Here is a 14,556-nt window from a genome sequence, read left to right as displayed (position 1 = left end):
CGTAATCCTGTTACTTGTAATCGATTGCTCCTCAACCCTGATTGTCAGTTTATTGTTTGCTGTATTTCATATCATTGCACATCAGTTGCATACAATGCACATTTTTAACCAATTAAAAATATTTTTTTAACTATTACCTAACTATCATTATGTTTTTATACAAGAGTTCAGTTTCACCTTGGAAAGAAACCTAAACATTGCAATTCTTCAATCAATAACTAGCTGCGTTTACATGGACATTTGTAATCCGTTTAAATGATCAATCTGAATAAAAATGCTCCATGAAAACACCTCAATTGGACTAAAAAGTGCCAATCTGATAAAAAATCTAATCCGCTTGTTAGGGGTGGTTTATACCTTTTGTAATCCGCTCAAAAGGACATGTATACACTTGATCGGATGGATAACTGAAACTGGGACGCTCTGCGCATGTGCTATCTTTTCTTTTTTTAATGGCGGTTGGCAAACCCACTGAAAGGCGCATTTCCGCCACCTACAGGACAGGAGTGTGGAGCATATTCACACGTGCAATGACGTAGAATTGCCGTAATGACATGTGACGCAAATAACTCGAGTTTGTTTTGTTGAAGGAAGTCACAAGAAGTGATTGTCTTGTTCATCTTGTTCCTATTATTCTTCCAGTTCCTCATAAAGTGATACAAGACAGCTTTGTCCGCCGGTCAGTCCATGATTTATACTCTGATCCACAAATGCGTGCGTTTGGACTCGCGAACGGTCTCTGCAGCACTGCGTGAAGTAAAATACGCTTTTTGGGCACACGTGAATGGGTGTTTTTGCTGCTGCTTTATAAGAGGCACAAAGCAAATCTTGAAACAGCGTGAAACTATATTTGTGCAATGTGCGCATGTCAAATGATCAAATCTGATTTAAATCTTGTGTCATATAAACACGCACATCAATCCGATCACATTATTAAGTGTTCATGTAAATGCTATGATAGGATTTATTAATCGGAAGGATTTTAATCCGATGGAGGCAAAATGTGTCCATGTAAACGTAGCTACTGACTCATCATTTTGCAATCACCACTACATGGTAATCAGTTTAACTAATGTTGCTGCTAATAAAGAGATTAAAAAAAGAAAATTTCAGTATTGATTGTAATCTCAAATGCACTATGCACTATCCTCAGAAACACCTGTTCCAGTCAGCCACATATACACTGAAGCCAACAATGTAAAAGCTTGAAAATGATCTCAATTTGTAACGGAGGCTGGAACAGCTAAGCTCCATGTCTGGTGCCAATAATAGAGCGTGATACAGACTGAAGGAGTCTCTGGTGTCAGATATTCCAGAGCTTTAGTGTCTTTATGTTGTCGTACTGTCAGTGCTGAGCTCCTGTCAAACAGTAATATGGGGCTTTGAGGAGAACGAAGACAGCGTCTGGCACAGCTAATGGAACGGTGCAGAATAGCATGGGATGGCAAGAGCTGTTTGTCATATATTAACTCATGGTAGGGTTATGTAGGGTTAAAGTCAATTTCACAAACTTTTGTCTTGGTCACACACTCAAAAACATGCGATTTAACATTTTCCCATTACTAAAGAGACTTATTTACTTGCGCTGACAGCCTGTCAGTAATGCTGTCAACACAGACGAGTGGAGTAAAACGAAAAGTGAAGTGTCCCTTTGTTGTTACAATAAATATGAAAACACTTAGTGACATTTGAAATGCAGCTTCAATCTGTTGACATCTTCAACACCAAAATCTTACTGAACGTCAGAGAATTCTCCAAAAGCTTTTGTGAATGTTTTTTGTACTTGATTAATTACTTGACACTCAAGGGTGTCAGAAAAAAGAAAAGCTTAATCGTTCGAACACAGAAGAGACAGGCTGAGTGAACAACTAGCATAGTCGGTAATCAAGTCAGACAAAGCTACCATACTCAGTTCAGTCCACACAAAAAACACAGTGAGCTCTTTCGACTCATAGACAGAGAGAGAACAGAGTTTAGCTTCACGTCACAGCTGATCTCTTCCACCCCGTCGCTTTCTGAATCACGCTTTTAACTGCATCTCAGATGATAAATCCGAAAGAATGCAGAGCAGTTCTCACACCCACACGCTTTTATGGCTGCTCAAAGAACGAGGCAGTGTGGTTAGTCACCTGTTTGACGTTGTAGCCCGTCTTAGCACTGGTCTCGATAAACATCACGCTTAGTTCCTTGGCCCGCTGCTCGCCTTCCTCGATCGTGATTTGCCTGTGAAAAAAACGAATAAGAGATTATTTATAACACAACGAAAAGCTGTAATTGTACCCTTGAATGAACAAGTATGAATTTCCATGCTGGTTTAAGATGATTACGCTGGTTCATATCGGCTGCTAGTCATCAAGTTCACAAGCTGGTAAAAGCTGCTTGTACTGTGGTCTTGCTAACTTACAAGTCTATTAGGGGCACACTGGGGACCTAAGACAAAATATATGCTAAACAACCTTAATGATGTGGGGTTTAATAGTGGACTAACACATACAGTGCCCTCCACAATTATTGGCATGCCTGTTTAATATGTGGACTTCTAAAAATTCTCCTTTTTATTTAAACAACATAGAACCCAAATGCAAAAAAAGACAAAAATCCTACCTTTGATTTAAGTACATTACTTTGGTGGCAAAGAATTTACACGATTTACAAGAGAATTTTTAAAATGCTATGTGTAGCGCATTTTGGTAACACTTTATTTTATGGTGTCTTTATTACACATGCTACATGTAATTATTATAGTAATAGCAGTTAATTATGTATAATTACATGCAACTAACCCTAAACCAAACCCTAACCCCAACCCTAAGTACATGTTGTTAATGATTATTACTTAGTACTTAAATGTATAATTACACTGTAACAGTGATGCTGTAAAATAAAGTGTGACCCGCATTTTTTACAGTAACAACTCGTAATAGGAAGGAGGCTGAGAGTGAGTACGACGGCAACTGTGCGCAAGAGAGGGAAGATGTGGCTCCAACTTCTGCAGGCTTTTTTTGCTTTTCTGTGGATATTGTTTGGAAAATTCTGCGGAATGATTTTAAATGTTTTCAAAAATATATTAGAGAATTTAAGCTGTAAATATTACAAAATTGCATCTAAAATAATTACTTTTTAAAGGCTTACAATGAAAATTAATACACCAAACCAATGAGTCCTCTGAATCAAATTGGACCTAATGTGCATATCAAGATAGAATTGTAGTTTGTATATAAAATGACATATATTATTGTTTATAGTGTTAAATATTATAGCAGAATAAAAAGTTTGTGTTAACACTGTTTATAAATTTGTGATTGAATCTCCATTATGGTGTTTTTATTTTTATGTGCGCGGGGGGCACCTAGATATTCGATATCCGTTCAAATTAATTTTCTCAAAAGTGACAGCCCTACCGCCCAAATGGCGTCATTTGCATCCCCCCGCGCGAGGACGCATCTGATCGTGTCTTTGCATTGACTATGTAACCTACTCACGATCGTTGAACTCGCGTATACAAAACGTTGAACTCGTGTTTGGTGTGTATGCCCCATTAGCCATTTTATTTCTCTTATAATTTGATGTGTGTGTGTCTCTAAATCCAGGCTGTCATGTGATTAGTATAAAGAAGGCAGCATTGCACCATGCGAGTTTCTCTGTGTGGACTTGCCTTTCAAGATTTGGGAACCAATCAAGGTTTAATGGACTTTGGGTCTTTATTTATTGGATCGTATAAACATCAGTGGACACTTTTCTCGTTTGGACTTTTAACACGCTAGGACCTTATGTACTTTTTAAGGGTATGGTTTTGATGTTCTCTGTGCTTTTAACAGCCTCTGTTGTTTTAAGTTCTTTGTAAAGAATTGTATATATGATATAGCCTAAAATATTGTATGATTGCGTATAATTAATGTCACTTGTAAGTCTCATTCTTTCAGCGTTGTTTTAAACTCTCACAGTAACATCTGTTACATGTACCATGAAAACAAAGATAAATTGCAGAGTAACAAAAGCTGCATTTCCATTACACATTAAAACTAATATTCATTCCGCTAACAACGTAATGGCTGCCACTATCACATAACTGTCCAACCCTGACTGACATGATTCTGTATTCTGATGTAACGTATGCAGTAATGGAAATGTATTAGTGGGTGGTGGGTCACAGACTATGGGTGAAGTATCAGACAGTACTGGGACTGAGACAACAACATCAGTAACTGCCTCTCCCTCCTCATTTCTACCAACTATAATGAATTAATTTTAAAACTGATTAATTGCACAAAAGGAAGGCTCATTAATTAAGCCTTGTTTGTATGACACTTGTGACATTAATTTATGTGTGTTACTATTGAGTGTGTTTGTGTGCGTGACAGAGTTTGTGAGAGGAGATTAAGAGATGAGAAACTAGCTGGAAAGTGTTGTATTTAAACCACTGAGCTCTGTCTTCTGGGAAAGCCATGATGACCCAAACTCATTTTATTTCTAGACAAGCGCTCTGAGGCACCGCAAGCGTTTACTTAAATCCTGAAGCGCATCCTGAAGATTCACAAGTATTTGACTGATCCTCAAGAAACTTTTCCTGAGAATATAATATAGGGAAAAAATACCACGATGCCTAATCTATCACACTATAACCTCATTCTCACAGCACTTTGGTTCCAGAAAATTTCCGTAAAATTGTCAGGCTTCTGTGTGAACACAAACAGGTCCCATAAATGTTCTGGGATCGCTCCCGGAAAGAGGACCTATAGTAATATTGTTGTAACATATACGAAAACAATGCTATAAGGGGCGTGCCATATTTGTCACAGTCACAGAATTAACGGTCAAATTATTAAAAGTTAAAATAGAAAAATGCTCAATTGTACAGTGAGGAAAATAAGTATTTGAACACCCTGCTATTTTGCAAGTTCTCCCACTTAGAAATCACGGAGGGGTCTGAATTTGTCACAGTAGGTGCATGTCCACTGTGAGAGATATAATCTAAAAAAATCCAGAAATCACAATGTATGATGATCCTCCACACAGATCTTCTCTAGATCCGTGAGGTTTCTGGCCTGTCACTGAGAAACACGGAGTTTGAGCTCCCTCCAAAGATTCTCTATTGGGTTTAGGTCTGGAGACTGGCTAGGCTACGCCAGAACCTTGATATGCTTCTTACAGAGCCACTCCTTGGATATCCTGGCTGTGTGCTTCGGGTCATTGTCATGTTGGAAGACCCAGCCTTGACCCATCTTCAATGCTCTAACTGAGGGAAAGGTTGTTCCCCAAAATCTCGCAATACATGGCCCCGTTCATCCTCTCCTTAATACAGTGCAGTCTCCACGTGCAGAAAAACACCCCCAAAGCATGATGCTACCACCCCCATGTGTCACAGTATGGATGGTGTTCTTGAGGTGGTACTCATCATTCTTCTTCCTCCAAACACGTTTTAGTGGAATTATGACCAAAATGTTCTATTCTCCCCGTAGCCCTTTCCAGCCTTGTGGAGGTGTACAATTTTGTCTGTAGTGTCTTTGGACAGCTCTTTGGTCTTGGCCATGTTAGTAGTTGGATTCTTATTGATTGTATGGGGTGGAGAGGTGTCTCTATGCAGCTAAAGACCTCAAACATCAAAATTTCCAACAAATTATGGGAATTTTTATCTTCCCTTTTATAATGGACAAAATTTCAGGGGGTTTTATACTACGTTTTACTTAAACTGGACTTGAAGGTTTGGTTTCTCTAAAAGTGTTTATTTGCTTTTCTATGTTTTAAATAGTTTTTATTACAACCTTTTAGGTTGTAAGTTAATCCATAAACATGTTGGGAGAGGGGCAATTTCCAATTCACTAGCCTGCATGTTTTTGGCCTGTGGGAGGAAACCGGAATAAACACACACTGACACAGGGAGAACATGCAAAGTCCACACTGAAAGCCAAGGCTCAAACCAGGGCTGTGAGGCAACACTGCTACCCATGCACTGAGCCACTGTGCTGACCTATTTAGACATTTTGAGTAAATAACGTAACCCATTTACTTATAATATTATAATTTTATAATATAAAACATACAACACGTTCACTTTTGATTAAAGAGCACCTATCGTCCGGTTCACAATTTTACATTTCCTTTGGTGTGTAAGTGTGTATTAGTACATGTTAACTATATGTAAAAGGTACATACCCCAAAGTAAACGATGATGCAAGTTATCGTTTCCAACGTAATTCTTTTTTCTTGGACTACAACAAACACATGAATTGGAACATCTGGAACACTGTTTACTTCCAGAGGTATTCAGGCTAATCACAACGTACAGATTAGCTGGCCAATCAAGGGGACAGCGCTTTTCAGATCAATGAGCTTTGTACAAAATCAGAGCATTTGACGAAAGCAGTATATCTGGAGCTACAAAAATGTACGGTATGTGGAAAATAATGTGTTTTAACCATAAACCACACGAATACATTGTATTATACCAAGTACACAAAATAAGTATGTTTTTAGCAATGAAATAGGTGCACATTAAATAAGTGTACCAAGGTGAAATGATTGATTTGTATTGTTTGTCAATTTATGCAATCAATGCATGTGACTGTGACTTGCATGTTGTGTTTTCTACCCAGTCTCACAAAATGATGAAATTTTTCGTGATACTGTCACGAATTTCAGAGTTTTTTCGTGATTGTATCACAAATTTCTGTTTATGTGTCATTGTCACGTATTGGTTACTCAACTGATGTTTCTATTTTCAAACCATTTTCGCTGCGGTTTAGGGTTAGATTTGGTGTTTGCATTAAGGGGGTCGCACACCAGATGTGCAGCTCAGCGCCGCGCCATTCTAAAAAAATCGAACACATTGTTTTCTATGAGTATACGCACACCGGCGCCAACAGGTGGCGCCTGTTCGCGCCACCCAGCTACGACTCAGGAAGTTGCTCAAATCCCTGTCACGCCACAGAGCGCCACTCACATCGTTAAACATTATATAACATCATATTTGTCCCAAATCAATAACGATTAACATTGGCTACTAACGTATATTTTGCATTTTGAAGTAGACGCTATCTGACGAAGCTCGCGCTATTTAATGTGCACTTCCGGTTTACGATACCTCCGAGATGTCCTAGATGCGACTCGACACGGCGCTGAGCTGCGCGTCCGGTGTGCGACCCCCTTTATTATGTCACTTGAAGTATTGGTATTGAAACCAATATTGAATTTTTTCTGATTTATTTTTTTTATATATTTTCTAAATTTTAAAACATTAGGGTTAGGGTTAGAGTTGGGTTTGGGTAAGAATGTCATTTTATGTAAATCTAACCCTAAACGAAGCGGAAATGGTAAGAAATTAGGACAAAACTGTTGAGTAACCAATACGTGACAATGACACATTAACAGAAATTCTTGATACGATCACGAAAATACGCAGAAATTTGTGACAGTATCACGGAAAAGAATCAAAAAATTATGTGACTATAGGTACGTAATTTCGTGTGACTGGGCTGTGTGTTTTATATGGTTTAAAAGTGATCAGGTATGGGGTGGGGTGGGGTTAGGTGCTCCAAAATATTTTTAAAACCATAAATGCATTTATAAAAAAATTATGTTTAAAAAAATGTGTTTTGATCTGATGCATATAGGGCAAACAACCTTGAAATGCAAGGTTTTTATAAGCTGTAGGGCACTTATCTTTATAACATTACTGTACAGTAGATTGTAATAAGCTGCTTGCACAAAGTCCTATGGAATCAGTTTTAACTTGTATTTTTTTGAAGGACAGTCTCTTGTATGCAAGAATATGACTCTGTTTCCCATGTAACCTTTATATCAACTTTAGTTTGTTCACTAAAAAGATGGTATTATAGCTTGCTTTAGAAGTGCTCAAAGAAACAACTGCTTTCTGCGTGATGCTGTTTCCCCAGGTTAGTATAATTTATGGCAAAACCATTGGTACAATTAAAGACTGTGACTGATATGCACATAAGTTTTGGTTTAATGCAGCTTTATTTCAGGATTTCCCCAAACAGTGTATACCGTTTCAACATTCTTGTCTAGTAGAGAGTGTGCTTTACAATGCTTTTTTTTCCATTTGTTCACAGACCTTGAAACCCTTAGGGAAAGCAAAGGGTGACAGCAGAAAATGTATTAAAGAAATAGTTTACCCAAAAATAAAATAATATGTCTCAGATTCTGTCGTTCGAAACGTTTTCATTTGAGATTCATTTCCTCCATAAAACAAATGTTAAAGCGTTATTTATAGCAGAAGTGACATGTTTGGTACAATGAAAGTGGATGGTGAAAACAGCTGTCAAACAATTTCTGTGTGTTTATCATACAAAGCTACACAGCTACAGATGTTCTTTGTTGAAGCTTGACATCCCTCATCACAGTAACTGGAAAAATCAGTGTAAACATTCTGTCAAAATGTTATTTTGTGTAGGCTACCATAGAAAATGTGACCTGGTCTGAGAAAAGCAGGCTAAAGTCCCATAATCTAATTATGAGATTAGGAGCATCAAAGTTTAAATTCAACCATACATTTTAATAACCCTCCAGTGTTTGACATGGCCTCACTCAGTCAATGTTAAAGATATTACGGTTATATTTTACAGAATGTTCTTTACATTATATAGACTGATTTAATTTAGAAAACAGTAAATCACAAAAATAGATTCGGCTGGGTTTTCACAGGCCGGGTCACAAATGTCATATGACTGCAGAGGTGAGTAAATGATGTCAAAATGAATATTCTTTAAGTAAAAGAGATGAAACACAACTGACTCCATTATGGTGCGTTCACGTCAGATGCAGAAAAGGCGGAAAGCATGAGTGATTTAAATGTTAAGTAAATGAAAAGACGCGAATAGGCATTCTGAGGTGAGGTACAATCGGAAAAATCTGAACTTTGGCAGATTCAGGAGCTTGCTCTAGCAGTGACGTGATTTCAGAAAGTGAGCAGAGGCAGAAAAACAAAACAACAATGGAGGACAATCATCATCACTACACGAGACATCTTCTACTTTTTCAGGAATTAAAAGGATCTTGTTTGGAAGAGTGAGGAGGTCGAACAATCTGGTAAGTTTACTCAATTTGAGCTATATAAGTCCCTCCAATGGCGCGAATTTATGCATGAATGTCATATAACTCAAAATGTTCAAGCGTCCAACTATGCACGATAAATCCAGAAATAATGCAAAGATTTTTAAAAAGTGCAACTTTCCACAAGCCTTCAATCTTGACTTCAAACCTGACCCTGAAATCCATCCTTGGCTGGCAAATTTGCTTTTGAAGTTTCCCAGCCATAAGCTAAATACTTTGAAATGTCACAAAAGAAAGCAGAGATTAAACAGAGGAACGGCACAAGATACTGCATAACTGCTGACGTCGGCCTAAATTTTCTGCCTGTAACCAATAAGAGAGCCTCCTCTGTTGCATCTTCTAATCATAAATGTTTTATCCTGTGCTATCTTAAGCTCACAAAAACAGGACACATAATTTTGACATGCAGTGTATAATTGAGTTTATAGCGGTCTTTGTTCCCAGGCTGCGTCCAGAACCGAAGGGAGCTGCTAAGTCAGAAAGTTAACACAACACTGTGTATAAAGGTTCGTAGGCAATATAACGTCATGTGTAAATAGCCACAAATTTTGAAATAGGTTAAACATATCTTAAAGGACAAGTTCGGTATTTTCTCCCTAAAGCCCTGTTTTCAGATTGTTTATGATGAAATAGAACGGTTTTGACTGAAATTTGGACACATGATGCTGGCCCGAGAATTTTCGGGTCTTTCTTGTATCACCTCCCACCTCTATAATGGGTTTATAGGTGCACAGGAACAATTCTTCCTAAAATGCATTAAACTTTAATTTACAAAGACGTGAAACTGAATACAAGTCAATAGAGTTGGCAAAAACTACAATAAAACCTGTTGGAATGCGTATCTTGCTGCGATTTCTGTGTGAGCACATCAGTGAACACCCCTGACCACTCTGTGAGTTTCACGTCTTTGTAAATTAAAGTTTAATGCATTTTAGGAAGGATTGTTCCTGTGCACCTATAAACCCATTGTAGAGGTGGGAGGTGATACAAGAAACACCCGAAAATTCTCGGGCCAGCATCATATGTCCAAATTTCAGTCAAAACCGTTCTATTTCATCATAAACAATCTGAAAACAGGGCTTTAAGTGTAAAATACCGAACTTGTCCTTTAAATAAATAAATACATACAATTAATTTGTTTGTGATTTGTTTGAGAGAGAAAATTTTTAATAGTTTGAGCATACTTATACTAAAATGAAATGTAAACAAACAGATTTAAACTACATGTTCAAACTTGGTGAATGTAAGAAGACAATATGATGTACTGTATAAAATTTTTTATTTGTGTTCGACTGAAGGAATAAGTCGTATACATCAGGGATGGCATGAGAGCGAGTAAATTATGAAATAATTTTCTTGTATGGGTGAACTAGTATACTTTAATCATTTTGTACATATTTGAACATCACACTAAATCTCGACCTTGGAAAAGCTGATTCATTGTTATTTAATCCCCTTTCAAAACCTTTTGTATTTATCACATTCTTTAAAGTGGATGATAAAATGTTTGTATTTGATATTTTACATTTATGTATGGGACTGTTATGTGGTGAATGTTTCTCATTCGCTTTGGCACTGCACTGGTTCAAGGGTAGGTTATCTTAGTTGGGTGTCTTTATACAAAAACAGTACCATCTGTGAGAACAAACTTGGCTCTGAAGAACAAACTTGGCTCTCACATGCAAGATTTCCACACTAATTTCTCTTAATTCTTATATTAATATAATCTTTTCATATTGTAAAATATATGTGTTGAGATATTGGGCCCTATTTTAACGACCCAAGCGCATGGTCCAAAGCGCACAGCGCAAGTGCACTTAAGGCATGTCCGAATCCACTTTTGCCAGTTTAACAACAGGAAAAATGGTCCATGCGTCAGGCGCACAGCCCAAAAGGGCCGTTCCCACTCTCTAAGGGGTTGTGCAGACCAAAACTTTTAAACGCCTGGAGGAAACCGATTGCCAGGTGTCTTTTCAGCCGAGCGCTTTTTAGCTGTGATACTTGAGCTGTGAGCCGGTTGGTTGTTGTCATACTTGTCCCCCTCCCCTCAAAAATTTTTTTGAACTACATGTCATCTTCTTTTTGTTGTTATACATGCTGCACAAAGTTCTGTTGATAAAATTAGCTCTTATAACTTTCACCTGCCTGCAAAATGAAACAAAAATAAAGCAAAAGCGGAGAGCAGCATTTCTGTTTTGCCTCAATAACTCAAATCCCTTTTTATTCCTGTTTTTATTTTAAATAAGAGGCAACTCGGAGACATGGGACCACCATAATACAGATAAAATTGCATCTCTGTGTCTCTTCTAATTTAGTCTCATCCACCTGAAAATGAAATTGCCTGAGCATAAAGCCTTTAATCAACTGTGACTTTACTACTGTTATGAAACAGCCTATAGACAGGCCAAGATGGAATCAGTTTAAACCATATATATTATACAATATATCTCCAGAGTACCTTCACGATGGAACCACTTTTATTAGCTTTTGTTAAACATGACAATAAACGTGATTGAGCCGTTTCAAACAGCAAAGGGTCTATACACTGTAAAAAGTGCTGGGTTATTTTCAACCCAGTGTTGGGTCAAAAAGGGACGAACCCAGCCCGTTGGGTTGTAATTTAACCTATGCTGGGTTGTTTCATTCCACAATGGTGGGTTGTTTTAATACATGAAACACATGAAAACAACCCAGCATTTTTTAAAGTATACCCACTATTTTAAGAGGCTCCATTAACCCTTTATGGTGTGATCTGAACTGGGCTGCGTTTCCCGACAACGTTCTCTCTTAGCGCGCTACGAAGACTCTTAAGTTAAACCTTTACTACAGGTTTACCTTTTCTAGGCGTATTTCCCGAACTGTACCTTAGCGGGTTTCTTAAGGTATACTTTCTTACGTACGACGTTACCAGGTGCTGTCCATGGCGATGGTGCTGAATAGGTTGATATCGATTGCTCGACAATCAATTGTTCACTTTATGTAATAGGTACTTCGCTGCGTTATGAGAGAGCGGTGTTATTTATTAAAGAAACATTTCAGAAATAGTTCAAGTAACATTTATTAGGAATATCTGGTAAAAATATTTCAAATTGCAAACAACTAAATATAAACATTGTATATTTTATTTTATATCAAACCCATGCAAAACTCGCAACTTCATGTCCAAAAGTATAATGCATAAACTGCTCCAATGCATCCATTATTCCTTCACTTTAAAGGATAATTTCCCAATAAATGCGTTGCACAGGGGAATAAGGTGGGTCGTGCAAGTCACCTGGCTTGGCATTACACTTAAATAAAAACAAATTGTTATTCATTAGTTCACGCGTTTATGTGCTTGGACAGAGGATGCGCAAGCGGTTTACAATGCGGGTAATGCTTAATGGACGCATTTCTGGAGCCGCGCCTGTCTGTTTATCTTAAATACTGTATAACATAAAATATGTGATATATAAATATATATTATGATTGCTTTAGATTTTAGCTTTGATTAGTTTTAATGTTGAAATTTGTTGACCTTATACAAGCAATAATCAAGTGGAGCAGTTTCTTTTGAATGTTTATAAAGAATATGGCATGCAGCTGCCTAACATTAAAAACTTTGATGCAAAGTCGACCTAACATCAATAATAATATTTAGGAAAATCAACAATTATGATTTTGTGATGAATGTGCTCCCGTGGCATGCGATTTTACTTGATTTGTTTTATTGCAGCTAAAATAGCCGGTAAACTAAAGATTTAACGGATTTGAAATGCACTAAGTAAGATTCGCTGTATAGCTACCTGCCATAGTTTCACCAACTCCTTCACCCAAAATGTTTTTTTAATAGTTTCTTTAGCCCGTAATAATAGTTTAAAGCTGATGTTCCTTTGGAAAAAATATTAAAAATCGTACAACCATCAGTGTAATAATGTCTAATTATGTGAATGTTTTATTCTTTAAATAAAAAATGCCTAATTTAACACGGAGTGTACTTCAACTTTTTTTTTTATAGATATTTAGTTATAGACTGCAATATACACAAGCTTTTATCACAGTCATGGCCCCTAGCGGAGTCAAGTGGGATAAGGTAAAGCTAAGAGTGCTCCAGACCAACCTTCCGAACTAACGACTTACAGAAGTGATACGTAACTAAGAACGTTTCGGGAAACACGTATTAACGATGAGGTACAGCTTAAGGTACAACTTAAGAACGACGTAGAGCTAAGAAGGTTTCGGGGAACGCAGCCCTGATCAATGCTGTTTAACACAGTTCTAAACCCACGTATGCCCATGCTGTTAATGAGATTAATTTGTTGTAAGACAAAAATGTTGGAGAATGAAAGTAAGAAGAGAAAAAAAGTGAGTGGCTGAATATCTGTGAGAAACATCTTGGCCACACTTTTTTCATGAAATGCAAGTGAATAGAGACAGAGACCTTCAAACTTTAAAAAGAATGCATAAGTGCCATAAAATATTATAAAAAGTAGACCACATAAAATCTAAAAAGCACACAAGAGCTTTAGGATGAGAATCACATTAAAATTGAAGTTTTAATTCACTGAGAATCTTGATATCTGAACAAGCTTTCCTTGGGGCATTTATATGACCCTATAAAAGAAGTAAAGGGCTGATTCAGGAGCGAAATTGTTCGTTTAAGCCTGAAATTTTCAGTGAATTCACTCTTAGAACGAATGTGTTAAAAACAACACATAAGTTAGTGTTAGTTTAGGGACAACACACTTAGGGCTCTATCAGACACCCAGTGCAATGCAGCACAATGCAGCACAATGCAGCGCAATGCGTAACGCCAGTGTCTTTTGCTAGTTTCAACCCAGCGCAATTATCATTTTAAATAGCAAATGCATTTGCATCCAATTTTGCGCCCATGGGCGCTGTGTTCAGGTGCATTGTTGGCGCGTTGCTATTTTGAGGCAACTAAAATAGACTGCGCCACTGACCAACAAAAACCTGGTCTAAAGTCTAAAGTCAATGGCGCAATATTGTTTTTGTTATTTAATGAGCGCGTTAGTAATATGCGCCTATAAACGGATAACAACGTGCGTTTCCTTATCACATGGATGGGCAGCCGCACATAAGCGTTTTAAAATATGAAAAATCAAAGGATTAAAATGTAAAAGATTATTATTGAGTCTCTTGGACATAAATGAGGACCAATTATGAGACGTTATAAGGCATAAAGAGCTTCTTCACATGTAGCCTGGTAAGTAATTAAACGTTTTGCTTTAAACCAATGCAAATATTGCATATATTTTTTAAAGTTTTCTTTAAATGCTACCCCACAAATTTATTGTATATGATGACTTTGAACCTGTGGATATGATGAGACGAGAACTTTTTTAAGTAATGCTTTTCAAAGCAATCACAGCGCTGTCCGAGTGCTGAAGGCTCTCCACACGTATGTAAATTCTTTATCTCCTGTTTGTTACAAATAAACTATTTTTAGAGTACAAACCATTTCTTGCATATTTGTAAATCATTTTT

The 14,556-nt window shown here is 37.3% G+C and overlaps 1 protein-coding gene across 2 annotated transcripts in view; it reads right to left on the bottom strand.

Moving 5' to 3' along the window:
* rab6ba (RAB6B, member RAS oncogene family a) overlaps positions 1-14,556 on the bottom strand; it is a 124,519-nt gene that overhangs the window by 11,165 nt on the left and 98,798 nt on the right. For both annotated transcript variants that reach the window (XM_055212343.2, XM_055212344.2), the window contains exon 6: positions 2,130-2,223. In XM_055212343.2, coding sequence (XP_055068318.1) covers positions 2,130-2,223 — 94 coding nt within the window. The remainder of the gene's footprint in view (positions 1-2,129; positions 2,224-14,556) is intronic.

The sequence above is a fragment of the Misgurnus anguillicaudatus genome, chromosome 8 (assembly GCF_027580225.2).
Source record: "Misgurnus anguillicaudatus chromosome 8, ASM2758022v2, whole genome shotgun sequence".
Classification (NCBI taxonomy): Eukaryota; Metazoa; Chordata; class Actinopteri; order Cypriniformes; family Cobitidae; genus Misgurnus; species Misgurnus anguillicaudatus.
Note: the sequence above shows the minus strand (reverse complement) of the source record. Positions and strands in the feature narration are given on the sequence as shown.